This window comes from Lactuca saligna, chromosome 2, assembly GCF_052625555.1.
Source record: "Lactuca saligna cultivar CGN05327 chromosome 2, ASM5262555v1, whole genome shotgun sequence".
NCBI classification, from domain to species: Eukaryota; Viridiplantae; Streptophyta; class Magnoliopsida; order Asterales; family Asteraceae; genus Lactuca; species Lactuca saligna.
The window spans coordinates 175,653,048-175,670,536 of record NC_136418.1 but is presented as its reverse complement, the minus strand read 5'-3'; the positions used below and the strand labels follow the sequence as shown (position 1 = coordinate 175,670,536).

General features: G+C 34.9%; 1 protein-coding gene across 1 annotated transcript; it reads left to right on the top strand.

The window, feature by feature from the left end:
- Window positions 1-10,636: 10,636 nt before the first annotated feature.
- Window positions 10,637-12,905, top strand: LOC145032916 (ribulose bisphosphate carboxylase/oxygenase activase, chloroplastic-like). The gene is made up of 6 exons (XM_078981875.1): window positions 10,637-10,790; window positions 10,919-11,247; window positions 11,339-11,530; window positions 11,698-12,170; window positions 12,236-12,517; window positions 12,640-12,905. Exons 1-6 carry the CDS (start codon window positions 10,743-10,745, stop codon window positions 12,651-12,653), a joined length of 1,338 nt encoding a protein of 445 aa, XP_078838001.1. The 5' UTR covers window positions 10,637-10,742; the 3' UTR covers window positions 12,654-12,905.
- The last annotated feature ends 4,584 nt before the right edge of the window (window positions 12,906-17,489 follow it).

The following is a 17,489-nucleotide window of genomic DNA, read 5'->3' as shown; positions in this document are numbered from 1 at the left end:
ACTCTGATCACATAACTCTGGTTACCTACTCAAGGTAAAGTATAGTGAGAAGACTCACCTGGCAAACAGAAAGCAGATATCCCCACACTTGAATCTCGAACCCGCCACCGCCTAACACGTAAGGCAAATACTCTCATGAATATAACTCTCGAGACTAGAATCAACCCGATCATGGCACCCTATTAAGGGTAAAAGACTATTTTACCCCTCTCTCGGCCCAAAGGCCACATCGCTGACCAAGCCCTAAAAGTCAACGGTCAACTCTTGGTCCAAGTCAAAGTCCTCCGTCAAAGTCACCCTCCTAGTTGACCCTGCTCGCCGAGTCAACCCGTCGACTCGTCGAGTCCCCGTGCTCAGAATTTCCCCAATCCGTGACTCAACTCGCCGAGTCACCCCGAGACTTGCCGAGTCCTATAACTCCGAGTCCACTCGCACATAACTCACCGAGTCATCCCTTGACTCGCCGATTCTCGACTCAACCAGAAAATATTTGGGACTCTTCGACAAGACTCGTCGAGTCCAAGAACAGACTCGCCGAGTCTACGGCTATCTTCAACCTACTCGCCGAGTTGTTCATACAACTCGCCGAGTTCCAGGCCATCTTCATCCAACTCGTCGAGTCCACCCATGTGACTCGCCGAGTACCACCGGTCTGAATACATTCAGAAGCATTCCAAGGCATGCAACTGCTCCAAAGCATAGATCTAGTCTCCTACCACTCATCCATCACGTAAAGTGGCAAACTTTACGTGAATCCAAAGAGATCTAAGCCGTTTGCACATTGGGCTAGGGTTTAGGACATGTAAGCTTCACTAAACACTCCAACACAGGGACTTTCATGCTCTCTGATTCTTCTCCCTTCCAGATCTGAGGTAGCAACCTCAGATCTAACCTCTAGACTTCCCATTACATCCCTAGACCAATTCCCACAACCCCAAAATGAAGAAACCACATAACAACAGTCCAATAACGAGATATTACCTCTAAGGGATGCCCCAACTGCAATGTAATTCGAATCCAAGCAAAGCCCCTTGCTCCAAGCCTTCAATCTCCCACAATTCCTTCAACAATTACATCTCCAAGCTCCAATCCACTCAACAATGGTGCTTCTCCGCGATTTAGGATTTTCTGGGGCTCAAGGGGTGATAGAGAGGCTGGGAGGAAAGCATAATGATCTTTATATAAGGCTCAACCCAGAGAATTAGGGTTTTCTCCACTCAGCGCCTACTCTCCGAGTCCATTACACTGACTCGCCGAGTCGGCCACTTAACACGCGACCAAGTCGCGACTCTACTCGCCGAGTCCGCACATGGACTCGCCGAGTCACTCTTTCCCAATTTACTCTTTTAGCCCTTCAACTCTACTCTTAATATTTCGGGATGTTACACCTTTGAGGTGGATGGTTTTGAGAAGGGATAGAAACCTTCTATAAATTGTCTATAGCTGCTGAGAAGGTATGTATTTGAATTTGAATTAATTTTGATTATTTAATTAATTCAAATTTGATTTCCGTACAAGTTAGTTCAACTATAAATAGACCCTTAGCTCTCATAATTTTAGTTATTTCTTCTCCTTGCACTTAGAGAATCGGATTTTCTAATGCTTTCTCCCCTCTCCTCGATTTCTAGTGTTTAGACTTTTGGTTGTATATATATTTTCCCAATAATTATCCTGTTGTATTATTGGTATAGATTCTATTTCGATAGTTTTTTTTGAGCTATACACTCTATTTATACCTTGGTTAATTGTAATGACGAATGAGATGAACGAGATCATTCCACAATCTTTTAGATTAAACTAAATATGATCTTAAAAGTAACTAAACTTGTGTTTTAATTAAGATGAATGGTCACTTGTCTAATAAAACTAGGATAACATTGACTTGGAAAGTTAATATCTTATAAAAGAAAAACATATACTCCCGGTAGTGGTGGAAAGTTGAAATGTTAGAAAAGAAAATAAACAACGTGATCAAATACTAGAACCACATGTCGAAAAAGAAAAGGTGATGTGGAACTAACTTGACATCATTACCTTTGACATCATTACCTTTTTGGTAAATAGGTTATTGTAGATATTAAAGAGAGGTCATATAATGGGCCTGGCCCAATTAACTAAACACATAATTGAAACGTTTTAATTTCTAATAAAAGAACTACATTATATAAAATATGGAATTGAAAAGCATTAAAAAGAAGGAAAAAGAAACAAAGGGAGAAGGATGTGGCGGACTTATATCCATTCACTGAATCTGAATAATTGAGAGCATATGTGGCTGCCTGTTAATCGAACGTGATGGCTGATGGGTATTTGTCACGATTGTATCACGGCCCAATAGCACAACTTCTGCTAAATGCTCATTATTCAACACCCCAATTATGAATAAACTTTCATTTGGTTATTTAGGAACGTAAACGATGTAACATAAGGCTATTTATGCTAATAGAACTTCTAGAAATTCAGAAAGGAATAAAACGCAATAAAAGGTAATAAAAAAAAGAAAGAAAGAAAGAAAAAACAACCCTTCGGGACTTCCTGCAACACAAAGTAAATGTAGAGTTATCATAGTTCATATAAATACAATCGACAATTTCAAACAAAACAGGCGGATCTAGGTGGTTTTCCGGGTAGCCCACGATGCCCCTTAAAAAATTTCAGTGGTGTATTTTTTTTCGATTTTTTTTTTCAGTAGTGTAATTTTTTTTGGAATTTTTTTAGGGATATCCTCCACTTTACTTTGATCATGGCTCCGCCACAAAAGCATATCCAAACCATATGAAACTTAATCAAAACTAAATTACTTATATTTTGTTTAAAATCAATTTACTTTTGAATCAAACAATGCACCAATTTCTTTGTATCACGAAGAGCTGGAAGAGCTGATGTACGTGTAACTTAAGTTCCTCAGTTGTTTGGTTTCAAAAATAAACTATAGTTAAAAATAGTCTTACAATGTCTAAGGTGTTTGTTATTTATTATTATTATTATTATTATTATTATTATTATTATTATTATTATTATTATTATTATTATTATTATTATTTTGCAAAAACTCTTTTTGACCATTTTTGTATGTGGGCTTCTCCTAAAATCCTTTGGAAACAACTTCTCACCGTATTCAAGTATTTTTAAACATCACAATCCTGTTTATGAATTGCAATCATCTATTGTTAAGTTGTGCTTACTAGGCCCATGTTTTTAGCCTGTTTAATAGTTAACATAGAAAATGACAAAGTTTATCTTAACAAGAAGTTTATAAAATACGTGGTATCGTTAGATTATATTACTATGATCGATGAGTCAAATGATTAAATGAAGTAAATATTATTACAGGTGAAAAGCAAAGTTTATCTTATAAGTTTTGTGTTACATAGAAATGCAAAATGCTATTCTTTAAGTCATTATAACAATATCTACATACATAGCAAAAAGTTTGTATACAATAATAACATACGTGATCCTCAAAATGCTAATAAATGTAACTGAACATCGACTGGGCCTTAATAACTAGTTCTCTCTCTCTCTCTCTCTCTCTCTCTCTCTCTCTCTCTCTCTCTCTCTCTCTCTCTCTCTCTCTCTCTCTCTCTCTCTCTCTCTCTCTCTCTCTCTCTCTCTCCAGCACAAATTTGATAGCTGGACCTCTTGCCACCTCTAATCTCAGGTGCACAATCCGTTTTTTTGGAAACTGGATCAATTTTAAAATTGGTTTGGTTCGAATCAACAAAATCAAAACCGTTTGGAGTAAAACTGGATCAAATTGAAACTGGTTCAAACTGAAAATTATCCAAACCTATACAAACCGGACCAGGCCAGATTGGAAGCAACAGTTTGTATAAACTGATCTGATTAAGTTTTATTTAACTTTATTATTTTCTTTTTGTCTTTGCCCCACATTATGTTTTGGTTCTTGGTAATTGAGCTGACATCTATTTTTCTTATTTGTTGTATTGTGTTGGCCCACTTTGTTCTATATTTTTGGCCCAAACAATGAGAGAAGAAACGCCCAAGAGAAAAAAGATTATATATATATATATATATATATATATATATATATATATATATATATATATATATATATATATATATATATATATATATATATATATATATATATATATATATATATATATATATATATATATGGGATTGGGAATATACATTACAGCCCCACCTAAACTTAGGTACTAAACCACTAAAATATGTCATTTTAACATGCTAAATATACCCGGTTTGGTTTCACTTGGTAAATATATCATTCTCCATAGCATTTCTTTTTTTCATTATCGTTTTATCATCTCCATTTTCTTTCCTCAATTATCGTTTATTACTTCATCCAAGTGAAGATTACGAAATCCTAACTTTAAACCCTAAACACTAAAGCTAAACCCTAAACCCTAAATCTAAACACTAAACCCTAAACCCTAAACCCTAAACCCTAAGCATAAACCTAAACCCTAAACCCTAAACTCTAAACCCTAAACCCTATTGTGTTGATCTTGAATTTACATTTTGAAGTATTAATCGTGAATCCATTAACCGTAATCTTTATATAGTAAAACAATGTATTTTCAAGAGGTTTAGTACCTAAGCTTAGGTGGGGCTGTAATGTATATTCCCTTTTCCCATATATATATATATATATATATATATATATATATATATATATATATATATATATATATATATATATATATATATATATATATATCCCAAAAATTCAAGCTAATTAAAAACTTTTCAAAACATTCAAAAGCAACAGTTATTACATTCTTGTTTTCAAAATAGTTCAGTATCATAGTTTTCCCAGAACCATAAACAAAATAGGAGGAGCTGTACGATCATGCCTTCGCCTTGCCGCAATCCCCTGATGTACCTGAAACAATAAACTGAAACTGTAAGCCCGAAAGCTTAGTGAGTTCCCCCAAAATACGGATACACATACAATCCACATAACCGTGTCAGCAATATCATAACATAACAAACTAAACAAAACAACATACAATGGGTCCACAACTTACAGACTGGATTACCCATGGGCCCACGGTGTGAGTCTGGATTGCCTTACGGGCCCACAACTCACATCTGGCTCGCCATCGAGCCCACAGTACAGGTCTCCCTTAGCCCGTTACTGGAATGCTCCCAGGTTTGTTGGTTACCGCACGAAGCAGTCTCACCTCAACCCATCCTACATAACATATCAACATATAGTATAACCACTGAGTATGCAAATAATCATATAACAACACAGGTAGTCTTACAGATCTACCTAACTGGCATAGCCACTAGCATGCAAAACTAACTTTATGCTTAATATACTAACATTGCTAAAATAACATATCCAATGGGTCGACCTTGGTGCCTTAGACCCCTTAGTATAGGGAGGTAACTCACCTCGTAATTATCGACTCGTAAAATAAGCTAAAATCCTCAGATCACTTCCACTACTCCACCACCTGTATTCATTATAAACCGTACTTGTGAATTTCCAGTCTTTCCAAAATGTCCTCCAAAAGTCAATCGGTTAACCCATGGTCTAAGTCAAGGTCAACAACCAAGGTCAACAGTCTATGTTGACCTCAACTCGTCAAGTACCCTCATCTACTCGCCATGTTCCTTGTAATACTTGTCCGCTCGCCGAGTCACCAGAGTGACTCGTCGAGTTCCTAAGGTTCATGGTCGAAGCTTCTATGGCCACTTGTCGAGTTTTCCCCCTTGCAACTCGACAAGTTCATACATATCCAACGGTTGGGAAAAACCCCAACCGAATCGCCGAGTCACTCTACTGACTCCTCGAGTCTTCAACAATCTTCATCGGACTCACCGAGTTGTTCATCCAAATCGTCGAGTTTAGGACCATCTTCATATGACTCGCCGAGTCCCTACAATCCTTCATCCATACAGATGCATTTTAAGCCATGCAAGGCCTCCATATTGTAGATCTAAGCTCTTAGGGCATGTTTATCACGTAAAGTTGCAAACTTTATGTGCATGCAAGATGATAATAGCCCAAAACAAGATGAAGGAGTGGCTTAAGGTAATGGAAAAGTCATAGCTTGATAGAGGCTGGAACTTTATGACAAAGAGGGGCTAAAGGGGTCCAGATCCGAGGTTGCAACCTCAGATCTTGACCCAAATCGAAGAATCACCACACAAAACCCTAAAAAAGGGCCCCAAACCCATAAATGAAGAGATCTAACTAAAAGAGAGCCAAGGTAACAACTTGTTACCTCGAAAATGATGCCAAGATAGAGAAAATTCGAATCTACAACAACTCTTTGCCCCAAACTTCTTGAACTCCAAGCTTTCACTCCAAAAGTCCCTTTTTTCCAAGCTAATAGGCACACAAATATAGGAAGCAAACACGTATTAGGGTTTCTGAACTCAAGGGAGGCAGTAAGAGAGGCTAAGGGGGATAAGTGGTCCTTAAATAGGGTTTCATCCTCCAGTTCCTACTCGTCGAGTCCCTTCTTGGACTCGACGAGTAGATCACTAAAACACGCGGACCAACCCGCTGCTACTCGACGAGTAGAGCAACCAACTCGTCGAGTAGACATTGAAATAAATAAAATTCTCACATAAACCAATACCAGAAAATCGGGGAATTACAATTCTCCCTCACTTAAACTAGCATATTGAAAAATATAGTGTTTTTTAATAAGAATTTATGAAAATTTAGCATCTTAATTGTAAAAATCAATGGTTTAAAAATAGAGATTTTATGAAAACTTAATGTCTTTTATGCTATTTTCCCTTAACAATATATTAAAAATTAAAAATAGTCTTTTGGCAAAATAAATTTATTGCCATTCAGATTTACGTTTTGATTTCTTTGTTATATTTAACAAAAAAATAAGTATTAAATACATTAGATTAATAATTATAAAGTGATAGTATTAAGGAGTTATAATTTTTTACATCCAAATTATATTAATAAATTTACAATATTAGGTTGTAAATTGAAGAGTTTGATTTAAAATTAGGATAATAAAAGAGTTTGATCTAGTAGTTAAAAAATAAATTGAAAAGTCATAAAAATTTCAATAATTATGATCGAAATTACATGATATTTATTATAATAGATATATAGATATAAATTTTGAATAATTGTAACAATTTTACGAGTGTTATTTTTCTAGTCATGATAACGTGTTAAATCATTAAATTTATTGAAAAGTAAATGTCCACATAAAAATATCATACATGTGGGAAATCAACCGTCACATGAAAGTAATATTACTCTAAAACATTGGCTGATAAAACTATCGTGATGGGGTTCTCTTTCATCCCTAAAATGTTATTCCTTATATATATTAAGTTTTATTTTTTTGAATCTATTATATTATATTGTATCTAAATACTGTTTTCTAAATTGTATTGATTGTTCATTTCTTTCTCATGTTGGAGACAAATGATTTAACATCCCCTACAACACGTACCATAATATTGTTCTTTTTGGACCACACAACATGAAAACTTCATAGGGATCATGCATCCTAAAACTATTTTCATCTGAAACTTCTTAAGTACAAAGTTCTTATGAGATCTGCTGCCCTTGAGAATTTATACATGTCTGGCCTTGAAATTTCAGATGCCTTGTGCCTAAATCAGATATTCAAATTGAGGCCCTATAAGGTAATGCTTAGGCCCAACACTGACTTTAAAACTTATTGTGATATTTAGGTATCCACAACCGTTATAAGATAATGCTTAGTTGTCCTATAGGTAGATTTGGGATCAGAGATCTCAATCCTTTAAGCTGATCTCGTTGATGCCTCCTTAACCACAAATCTTATGATAACTCTATGATTATGTGTGCTCGGGGGAGAACAATGTTAGGATGCGTGACATCTTTGAAATTCGTTTATATTGGATGGCTTAAAACGGACGATATTATGATAAATGTGATAGAAGATATTACATATAATGTATAATGTGACCATAAGGGTCTAAAGACTATAGATGCTATTAAGGCCCATAATGGAAAACATATGACAAAATTTTGTAATTAACATATCATTGTTTATATTTATGTTTTTAAGCTTAACCATTGGATAGGTAACAAAATTTCTATTATTCCTACTGGCCATTGGGTATTCTATTATTCTTACTGGCCATTGGGTATGTAACTGAAATAAGTTACATATGTTTTCCTTACAATTGAAATCTATCACAACGAATTGTCTTTGCTGACGACTCAAAAATCAACAATTATCAATTCAGGTACGTTTTTCTATTATTATTAAGGACTTTAGTTGAATTGTAATTATAAACGTAGGGTTTGATTTGTATGGTAAATTAATTATTCATATAATTTTATATGATATGTATTGTTTAATATACTTATATAAAAAATTATTGAAAAGAATAAGTTATTCGAATATTTATGTTAAAGAAATGAAATTTTAAAATAATTTACATTCTTCACATGTAAAAACACGTTTTGGTGGTTCATATACTACTAATGTATCATTAGAGAATGATGAATTGGTTTATGATGTTCCAATATATATTTGTACCTCCATATCTAAATTTCCGCCTCTTGCTACTATTCTAAAATTATTAACAACACTAGTTGTGAGATCTATGTATTATATAAGTTACTTTTAAAAAGCTAAATATTAATGTCTAAATATTTGAGAAATTTAAATTTATAAGAAAATAAGCAGAATAATGAATTATTACAATTAAAATGTTTTTTTATCTTTTAAATTTTATCAAATAATTTAAATAATTAAACAAAAGAAACTAATGCACTTTAATTTGGGAAGTTTGAAATTAAAAGCTTAACTCATTAATAAAATTGACATCTATTTATTATTACATTTATTAAAAATTATTATATTAAAATATTATTTAAAATTTAATAAGATAGAAAAACCCATAAAATGACACGTGGAAAAAAAATTAATTCAAAATAACCATAAAATGAAGGCATATATATATATATATATATATATATATATATATATATATATATATATATATATATATATATATATATATATATACTATCTTATAAAAGAAATCTCACTATTTCTAAAAATAGATTGAATATAATAATATTATTTTTTAAGATGTTCAAATCATTAAGCTAATAATACAAGTAGTCATCAATAAAACAATATTAAATTTTAACATGTGTTTTGAATCCTTATATTTCTCAACAAATTCTATCTCCTTCCCTGAATTTCGGATAATTCAAAATTTAAAACCATTAGAGAATACATGTTGATTCAAATTTCCTTCTTGCAGATGGCTCTTTCTTAACAGGTTTTTATTTTAATCCTTACTTGTAATTGATTTCATCATTTTTAACTTTTTGTATTTTTATCTTATAAATATATTGGGTGAATGTTTTATTATATCAGGTTTGCTCCTAAAAAGGTTTTTACTATGTTTCTTTAATGTGTTGGCTTTGCAGGTTCAAAGAACTCAACCAAGAGGGCCAGTTAGAACATTGTATTATCATTAGTTTGTATAGTTTGACATCTTACTTTTGCAATAAAGAACGGTTAAACACAAGATTTGATATGATTAAGGTAGTCTGTATATTTTTCATCTTGTTTAGTCTAAAAATGAAACCTTTTTCATCATTGGTCCTTATAATATCAAGTTTCATCACATGGACTTCCTGATTACGGTGATTATTATCCTTATTATAAGGTTCTATATAGATTTTGTTCAATATTTTAAGGTTTCGAGAACCTAAATCAATATGAATCCTTGAATTACATACCATCGTTGAAAATGTTTTAATTTGTGACCAAACTTGGTTTAAAATCACAATGAACAAGTTAACACCTGAGTATTTTGGCATTCTCAAAGGCTTATTTGTCGATTTTTGAATCACAACACCTGATATTCTAAAGGTTTATTTTTATAAACTATTATTTATATATTTTAGCATTTTACTTAGTAGGACATTAAATTAATAAAGGAATTAAGAAAAACGAAAAAAAAGAGGACGATAAACGGTACATGTGGTTTGGGTATATATAAACGGAAGTAATAACCATTTAGGGGGTGTTTAGCAAAAAAGCTTATTGTTTATTAGTTTATTAGCTTATAAGTTAATAAGTAAGTGTATGATAACTTATGAAAAATGACGTATTAGAGGTTTCTCACCGGAATAAGTTATTTTAATACAAACCCTTTTTTAACTTAATAAGTTGTATTAAAAAAAGCTTAGCCAAACACCCCTTAATATGATATGGTAATGCTCTTGAAAAATAGATATCATTTAATATTCATTTTTCGAAGTGAACGCAAAATGGTTTTAACTCTAAAGAGATCAAATTATTCGCCGTCCGCCGCTTTGCACGGTAGACGGCTAATATATATATATATATATATATATATATATATATATATATATATATATATATATATATATATATATATATAATTTTATTATTATTATTATTTTTAACTTTATATGGATAGAATGAAATTGTTAAAATGTTAAATGAGGCCAAAGATATTGAGTGGTGATAGAAAGATTGAAGGTTAACCTCAAAAAGCCCGTCTTCCGATCCAAGTCTATGGTCTTCAAACCAACATGCAATATTTGGATGCCACGTGGCACGGTACGATATCTTGATTATGTGGCCGTTATGCTTTCAAAAGCCAATCCTCAGCCTCCTTGCAATTCTTGGTCACTCGTTACTACTATAATAACTCACAAAACCTTCCTCCCAACTCATTCTCACTTCCACTTCCACACTTATCTTCGTCGGAGATCCATGGCCACCGCCGTAACAACCTTCGGAGCCGCCGTCAACAGAGCCCCGGTATACATATATACACCTTTACTTGCTTTCATATATGATCACTTAATTGCTTAATTTACAATGGTGGATCTTTCTTGATCTTCAAAAGGGTTATTAACTAGAATCTGTGATTGTTATGATGATGACAGTTGAGCTTGAATGGAAGCAGTGGTGTTGCTGCAGTCCCGAGCTCGACCTTTTTAGGCAGTAGCTTGAAGAAGATCGTGAACTCAAGACACGCCGTCAACAGCAACAGGTTCGCGTCATTCAAAATCTTGGCAGCTGATAAAGAGATCGAGGAAACCCAACAGACAGACAAAGACAGATGGAGGGGTCTCGCATACGATATGTCCGATGATCAACAAGACATCACCAGAGGTAAAGGGATGGTTGACTCTCTGTTCCAGGCCCCACAAGACGTCGGAACCCATTTCGCCGTCATGAGTTCATATGAGTACATCAGCACTGGGCTTCGCACGTACGTAATCACCTTCAGCTTTTCATAAAACTGATTCGTTGATTGGATATTCTCGATTATGAAATTTATGTATCTATGTATATATGTACAGATATAACTTGGACAACAACATGGGTGGATTCTACATCGCGCCTGCTTTCATGGACAAGCTTGTTGTTCACATCACCAAGAACTTCATGACTTTGCCCAACATCAAGGTCCCTCTGATTCTTGGAGTCTGGGGAGGAAAAGGTCAGGGAAAATCTTTCCAATGTGAACTTGTCTTTGCCAAGATGGGAATCACGTAAGTTTAACTAATTTAATTTGTTTCAAGAAACTTTGACTAATTTCTTGCTTAGGAATCGTCGTCATCCTCTTGTTGTTATATATATGTGCATACATACTGATCAAGAACTTACATCGGTTTTGAAGTTGTGATGTGATGTGATGGGTGTGTTTTGGTTTTGTCAGACCTATCATGATGAGTGCCGGAGAATTGGAAAGTGGGAACGCCGGAGAGCCGGCAAAGTTAATCAGACAACGTTACCGTGAGGCGGCGGACATCATCAAGAAGGGGAAAATGTGTTGCCTGTTCATCAACGATCTGGATGCAGGTGCAGGTAGAATGGGTGGAACAACACAGTACACAGTGAACAACCAGATGGTGAACGCCACTCTCATGAACATTGCTGATAACCCCACCAACGTACAGCTCCCCGGAATGTACAACAAGGAGGACAACCCCCGTGTCCCCATCATCGTCACCGGAAACGATTTCTCAACACTGTATGCTCCGCTCATCCGTGACGGTCGTATGGAAAAATTCTACTGGGCTCCGACTAGAGAAGACCGAATTGGTGTCTGTATTGGTATCTTCCGTACTGACAATATCTCCGATGAGGCCATTGTCAAACTTGTCGATACTTTCCCTGGTCAATCCATCGGTAAGGATCGAAAGCTTATACATTAATCATCTTGTATCCTATCTAATCAATACTTATTGAATTAGATTTCTTTGGGGCATTGAGGGCAAGAGTGTACGATGATGAAGTGAGGAAGTGGATCGGAGATGTTGGAGTTGAAACCATTGGAAAGAAGCTTGTGAACTCAAGAGACGGACCCCCAACATTCGAGCAACCAAAGATGACAATCGAGAAGCTCCTGGAGTATGGAAACATGCTTGTCCAAGAACAAGAAAATGTCAAGAGAGTTCAATTGGCAGAGACCTACTTGGCATCTGCGGCTCTGGGAGATGCTAACAAGGACGCCATTGATCGCGGATCATTCTTTGGTTAGCCTTAGCCACTTCATGACTTCAATATTCAATAAAATAACTTGGAATTTTAACAAAATTATTTTAAAAAAAAAATCTTGGGATTTCTAAATAAATAGTGTATAACTTATTTGGTGCAGGCAAAAAGGAATAGAAAGCGGTATTCGAGTGTGCGAAGGTTGCACTGTTTATCGATGATTGGTGGAGATGCTATGATGATGATTGATGAAGGCTGTATTTATATATATTTTAAGGCCTTTTTAAGGGAAGGAAGGTGTTTATTTTTGTTTCTAAGGATGTGAGATGTCAAATATTATGTGTTTTACATCTATTTCCATGGATTTTTTTTTTTACCGTCGTTGTGTAAATTTTGTTTGTTGGTAGAAAATAAGTTCCTTGGGTTTCATTTGAGTTTCATGACATTCACAAATTTTAACAATCGACGCTCGGGATCAAATGTGTAAGATAATCTAAGCCCAAACAGATCTAGAAACCAGGCTTGGGTTCAAAGCCCAACACTTCAAGAGGTTTTATTAATTATATTTATAGCCTATAGATAGGTAGGGTGTCAAAAAACTCAAACCTAATCCAACCTGATCCAAACCCGAATAAAGTAAGTAGAGTCGGGTTTAAAAGAGTCAAAATTTCTAATCGGGTTATTCGGGTTAACGTGACAAACCCGAAATGAAGTTAGGATTGGGTTTAGGGTTGAATTTTTTTTATTTTAAAAAATCGGATTTCGGGTCAACCCGTTTAACTAACAGTTTGTACAGTACAACCCTTTGTAACAATTGTTATTCTTCGACTTTAATTCTCTTCGGTTAAATGTTAAATCATATTACGAAGACGAAACCCTTTATTTTTTTTTTCTCATCCTCTACACCCGTTGTCATAAGTAACAAAATAAACTGAACATTTTTCGGAAATTTACATTTTCAGTCCCTATATTAATAAGTAATTTATAAAAATGATACAAGTCGAATCCATCTTACCATCTACGTGCAACCTACACCAACAGCATAATGAATTGAACTTTTTTTTTTTTAGCAATTTACGTATTCAATCCCTATACTATTACCTGATTTGCTCAAATGGAAAAACATTAGTTTGACTTACATTTCAACCTGATTAACCCGACTATTTCGACCCTATTAACCTGTAACCCGAATAACCCGCACCTTAAAAGGGTCGGTTTTTGGGTGAAAATTTTATTTTTGCAAACCCTAACCCGACCAATTTAACCCGAAACACGATCGGGTTAACCCGATTAACAGCCATACGTATAGAGGTGTCTTCTTAACCTCCTCAAATAATCTAATTAATAGAGATGGTGGTAAACTACATTTTTAATCCTTTTGGCACCGGTTTTGAAACCTGTCTAGTTTTGGCAACAGGATGTTACATTCTAAAGATGGACGGAGTCCTTGAGGTGGCAGGATAGACAACGGACAATATTATTGAGGGACTACTAGGATATCGCTACATAGAACACCAGCGACTTATATTTTTTGAGAATGACAAATTTACTCTGCTCCTAAGCTACTCCTAAATCCATATATACCCAATTTTTTATGGGACTTGAACCCTTAACCTCGAGACCGGTGAGTTACATAACATCTCTCTCTCTCTCTCTCTCTCTCTGTGTGTGTGTGTATTTTGGTTATTTGTAAATCATGTATAAAGACTTGCACCAAAATAATTTTGTATGTTTTAGTTAGTTTTGTATGTTACTAATATTTTTGTTAAATAAATTTGAATGATTTTAATTTGTTTGTATTTATTTTAAAATTACTTATTAACTAGGATGGAAAAGAAACGAAAACGAGTTTCTATTTGTTGTGAGATAAAAGGGATGAGAGTGATAGAAATGAGAACTGGTGTGATAATCATATAACAAGTGAATTGAATGCTTGAAAAAAAGTTAGTCTATCTTGTGGGTTTCAATGAGTGTGTGACCAACATAAATGTAAGATACAGTTGTAAAAATGAGTGCTTAGTATCATTGTTGAAAGTGAACCATCTTCCGTAAACTTTACAAAATCAGGGAGTCACAATAGGTGATGAAAAACTCATTTTTGTGTAATAATATGTATTTTTTGAAATGATATTTTTTGAATAAGTTATATAAGATTAATGGTAAAATATGTATAAAAAAGTTTAATGGTAAAATGTGTATAACAAAGTTATAATGTATACAAAAAAAAATTTAATGATATGATGTGTACATAATAAACAGTAAAATCCATATCAGCAGCCACGTGGCTGGTGACATACTATTAATGGTAACGTAATGATATTTTTTGAACAAATGTGAAGTTTAATGGTCATACGCGTACAAACGTTATAGTTGGTTGACGATATCTGTACAAAAAAAAAAAAGTTGAATGAATTTTTTGTACATTTTTGATACTTTGTTACCTTTACAAGTCATTTTCCCAAAAATTAAAACTTAACATCAAATTAACTTAGATTTTAAAATCCTCGTCAGTAGCCACGTCGTTGCCACCCTCCCGTCACTATCCCTCATGCTGACTTGTCTCCCTTCGACAACAACATTTTCAGTGACACCCTCCTTCCTTGATTTCTTTGTCAAAGCCGCAAGAAAGAGCAAGAACATTTTCCGAGCCCTAAATCTTAATCCATTGATAATATGGGTAGCTTAAGACATTTACGTTTCTAACGCCCAACTAACCCGTAATGATAATTCCTACCCTCTAAACAAAATCCTTGACAAAACAATTTTAAACATTGAAACTTTCAACCCCTTTTCTAAAAACGATTACAAAACCCTTATTTATGCATATCCTAATTCAATATTTTTATTATTTATTTGTTTATTTCTTAATTAGTTCTTTAACATTTATCGAATGCCATTATTCATTTTATTCGCTGATATACTTCCTTGGAATATTTTTCCATAAATAAATGATTATATGTATGATTTTATAAACTCGTTTCCGAATTACTAGTAAGAAATAAGGCACTACATAAAGTCAACAACTTGATTCCTTTGCATTGCTCAATAAGTCACTAATCCAAACCCTAAGTCCAAAGTACACTCAAATGTCTAAAATCTCATGTACTGATGAATGGGAGTGTCCAAGCTCCCATTTTTATGACTTCGCCAATTCAAAAATGACACTCATGACGTTTAGAGTAACCCATTCCTTAAAAGTATAAATCTTGGGACCAAAAGCATAACATAACATAAACCAATTCTAGATATAGAAAAAGAAACATAAAGGTACAAGCTTTATACCTTCAGAAGCTTGCAAGGAATATGAAAGTCTTGGATCTAAGATCTTGAGCTTCTCTAAGCTACAATGGTGGATTTCTACTTCTTCTTAGAGTACCAAAAACCCATAAAAAAACACTCAAAGGTCACAAACTTCTACTAATGGGGGCTAGGGTTTCAAATAACTACTTTGGGGGTGAAAGGAGAATGAGCATGAAGAGGACACAAGGGGGCATATGGTGTTTAAATAGGGTCTCAACCCTAAAAATAGGGTTTGTCACTGCATAGTACGCCCAACATACTAGATAGAAACCTCGTGTCCAAGTCTCAATGCGGTACCCCCCCCCCCCCCCCCCCGGTACCCTTAATTTGCCCGATGTAATGGGCATTTATTAAATAAAAATTATTTAAAACTTGAAGAATTTACCTGGGAACCGGATGTTACAATTCTCCCCCACTTGAATTAGACTTCGTCATTGAAGTTCGTCGATGCAAATAAATCGGGGTAATGCTCCCCCATCTCCTCCTTGGGCTCCCACATCCACTATAAACCCTTTCGGTGCTTCCCTTGCACCTTCATTAGACACACATCCTTGTTTCACAAAGTCTTCGTTTTCTTGTATAAAATCATCCAAGCTCCCATTTTTATGACTTCGCCAATTCAAAAATGACACTCATGACGTTTAGAGTAACCCATTCCTTAAAAGTATAAATCTTGGGACCAAAAGCATAACATAACATAAACCAATTCTAGATATAGAAAAAGAAACATAAAGGTACAAGCTTTATACCTTCAGAAGCTTGCAAGGAATATGAAAGTCTTGGATCTAAGATCTTGAGCTTCTCTAAGCTACAATGGTGGATTTCTACTTCTTCTTAGAGTACCAAAAACCCATAAAAAAACACTCAAAGGTCACAAACTTCTACTAATGGGGGCTAGGGTTTCAAATAACTACTTTGGGGGTGAAAGGAGAATGAGCATGAAGAGGACACAAGGGGGCATATGGTGTTTAAATAGGGTCTCAACCCTAAAAATAGGGTTTGTCACTGCATAGTACGCCCAACATACTAGATAGAAACCTCGTATCCAAGTCTCAATGCGGTACCCCCCCCCCCCCCCCCCCGGTACCCTTAATTTGCCCAATGTAATGGGCATTTATTAAATAAAAATTATTTAAAACTTGAAGAATTTACCTGGGAACCGGATGTTACAATTCTCCCCCACTTGAATTAGACTTCGTCATTGAAGTTCGTCGATGCAAATAAATCGGGGTAATGCTCCCCCATCTCCTCCTTGGGCTCCCACATCCACTATAAAACCTTTCGGTGCTTCCCTTGCACCTTCATTAGACACACATCCTTGTTTCACAAAGTCTTCGTTTTCTTGTATAAAATCACAATTGGTATCTGTATGTAATTCAGACGCTCATGCACCTGGATATCCTCAAAAGGAACCACTATAGAATCATCAACCAAGCACTTCCGTAGTTGAGAGACGTGGAAAGTGTTGTGAATCTGACTAAGATCCTAGGGTAGCTCCAAACGATAAGCAACCCTGCCCACCCGAGCAATAACCCTGAAAGGACTAATGTATCAGGGGCCCAGCTTGCCTCGCTTCCTTAACTAGATGACACATTTACAAGGTGACACCTTCAGGAGTACCATATCCCCAACCTGGAACTCCAAGTCTGATTGACGTCTATCAACATATCTCTTTTTTCGGCTCTACATGGTCTGTAATCTCCCACGCACCTG

What these genes read in the sequence shown, in the direction of transcription:
- LOC145032916 (XM_078981875.1), top strand. Translation starts at nt 10,743, where the DNA reads ATGGCCACCGCCGTAACAACCTTCGGAGCCGCCGTCAACAGAGCCCCG. An exon ending in TTTGCCAAGATGGGAATCAC is followed by an intron (nt 11,531 to 11,697) that starts GTAAGTTTAACT and finishes TGGTTTTGTCAG; the next exon opens with ACCTATCATGATGAGTGCCG. An exon ending in TTTCCCTGGTCAATCCATCG is followed by an intron (nt 12,171 to 12,235) that starts GTAAGGATCGAA and finishes TTATTGAATTAG; the next exon opens with ATTTCTTTGGGGCATTGAGG.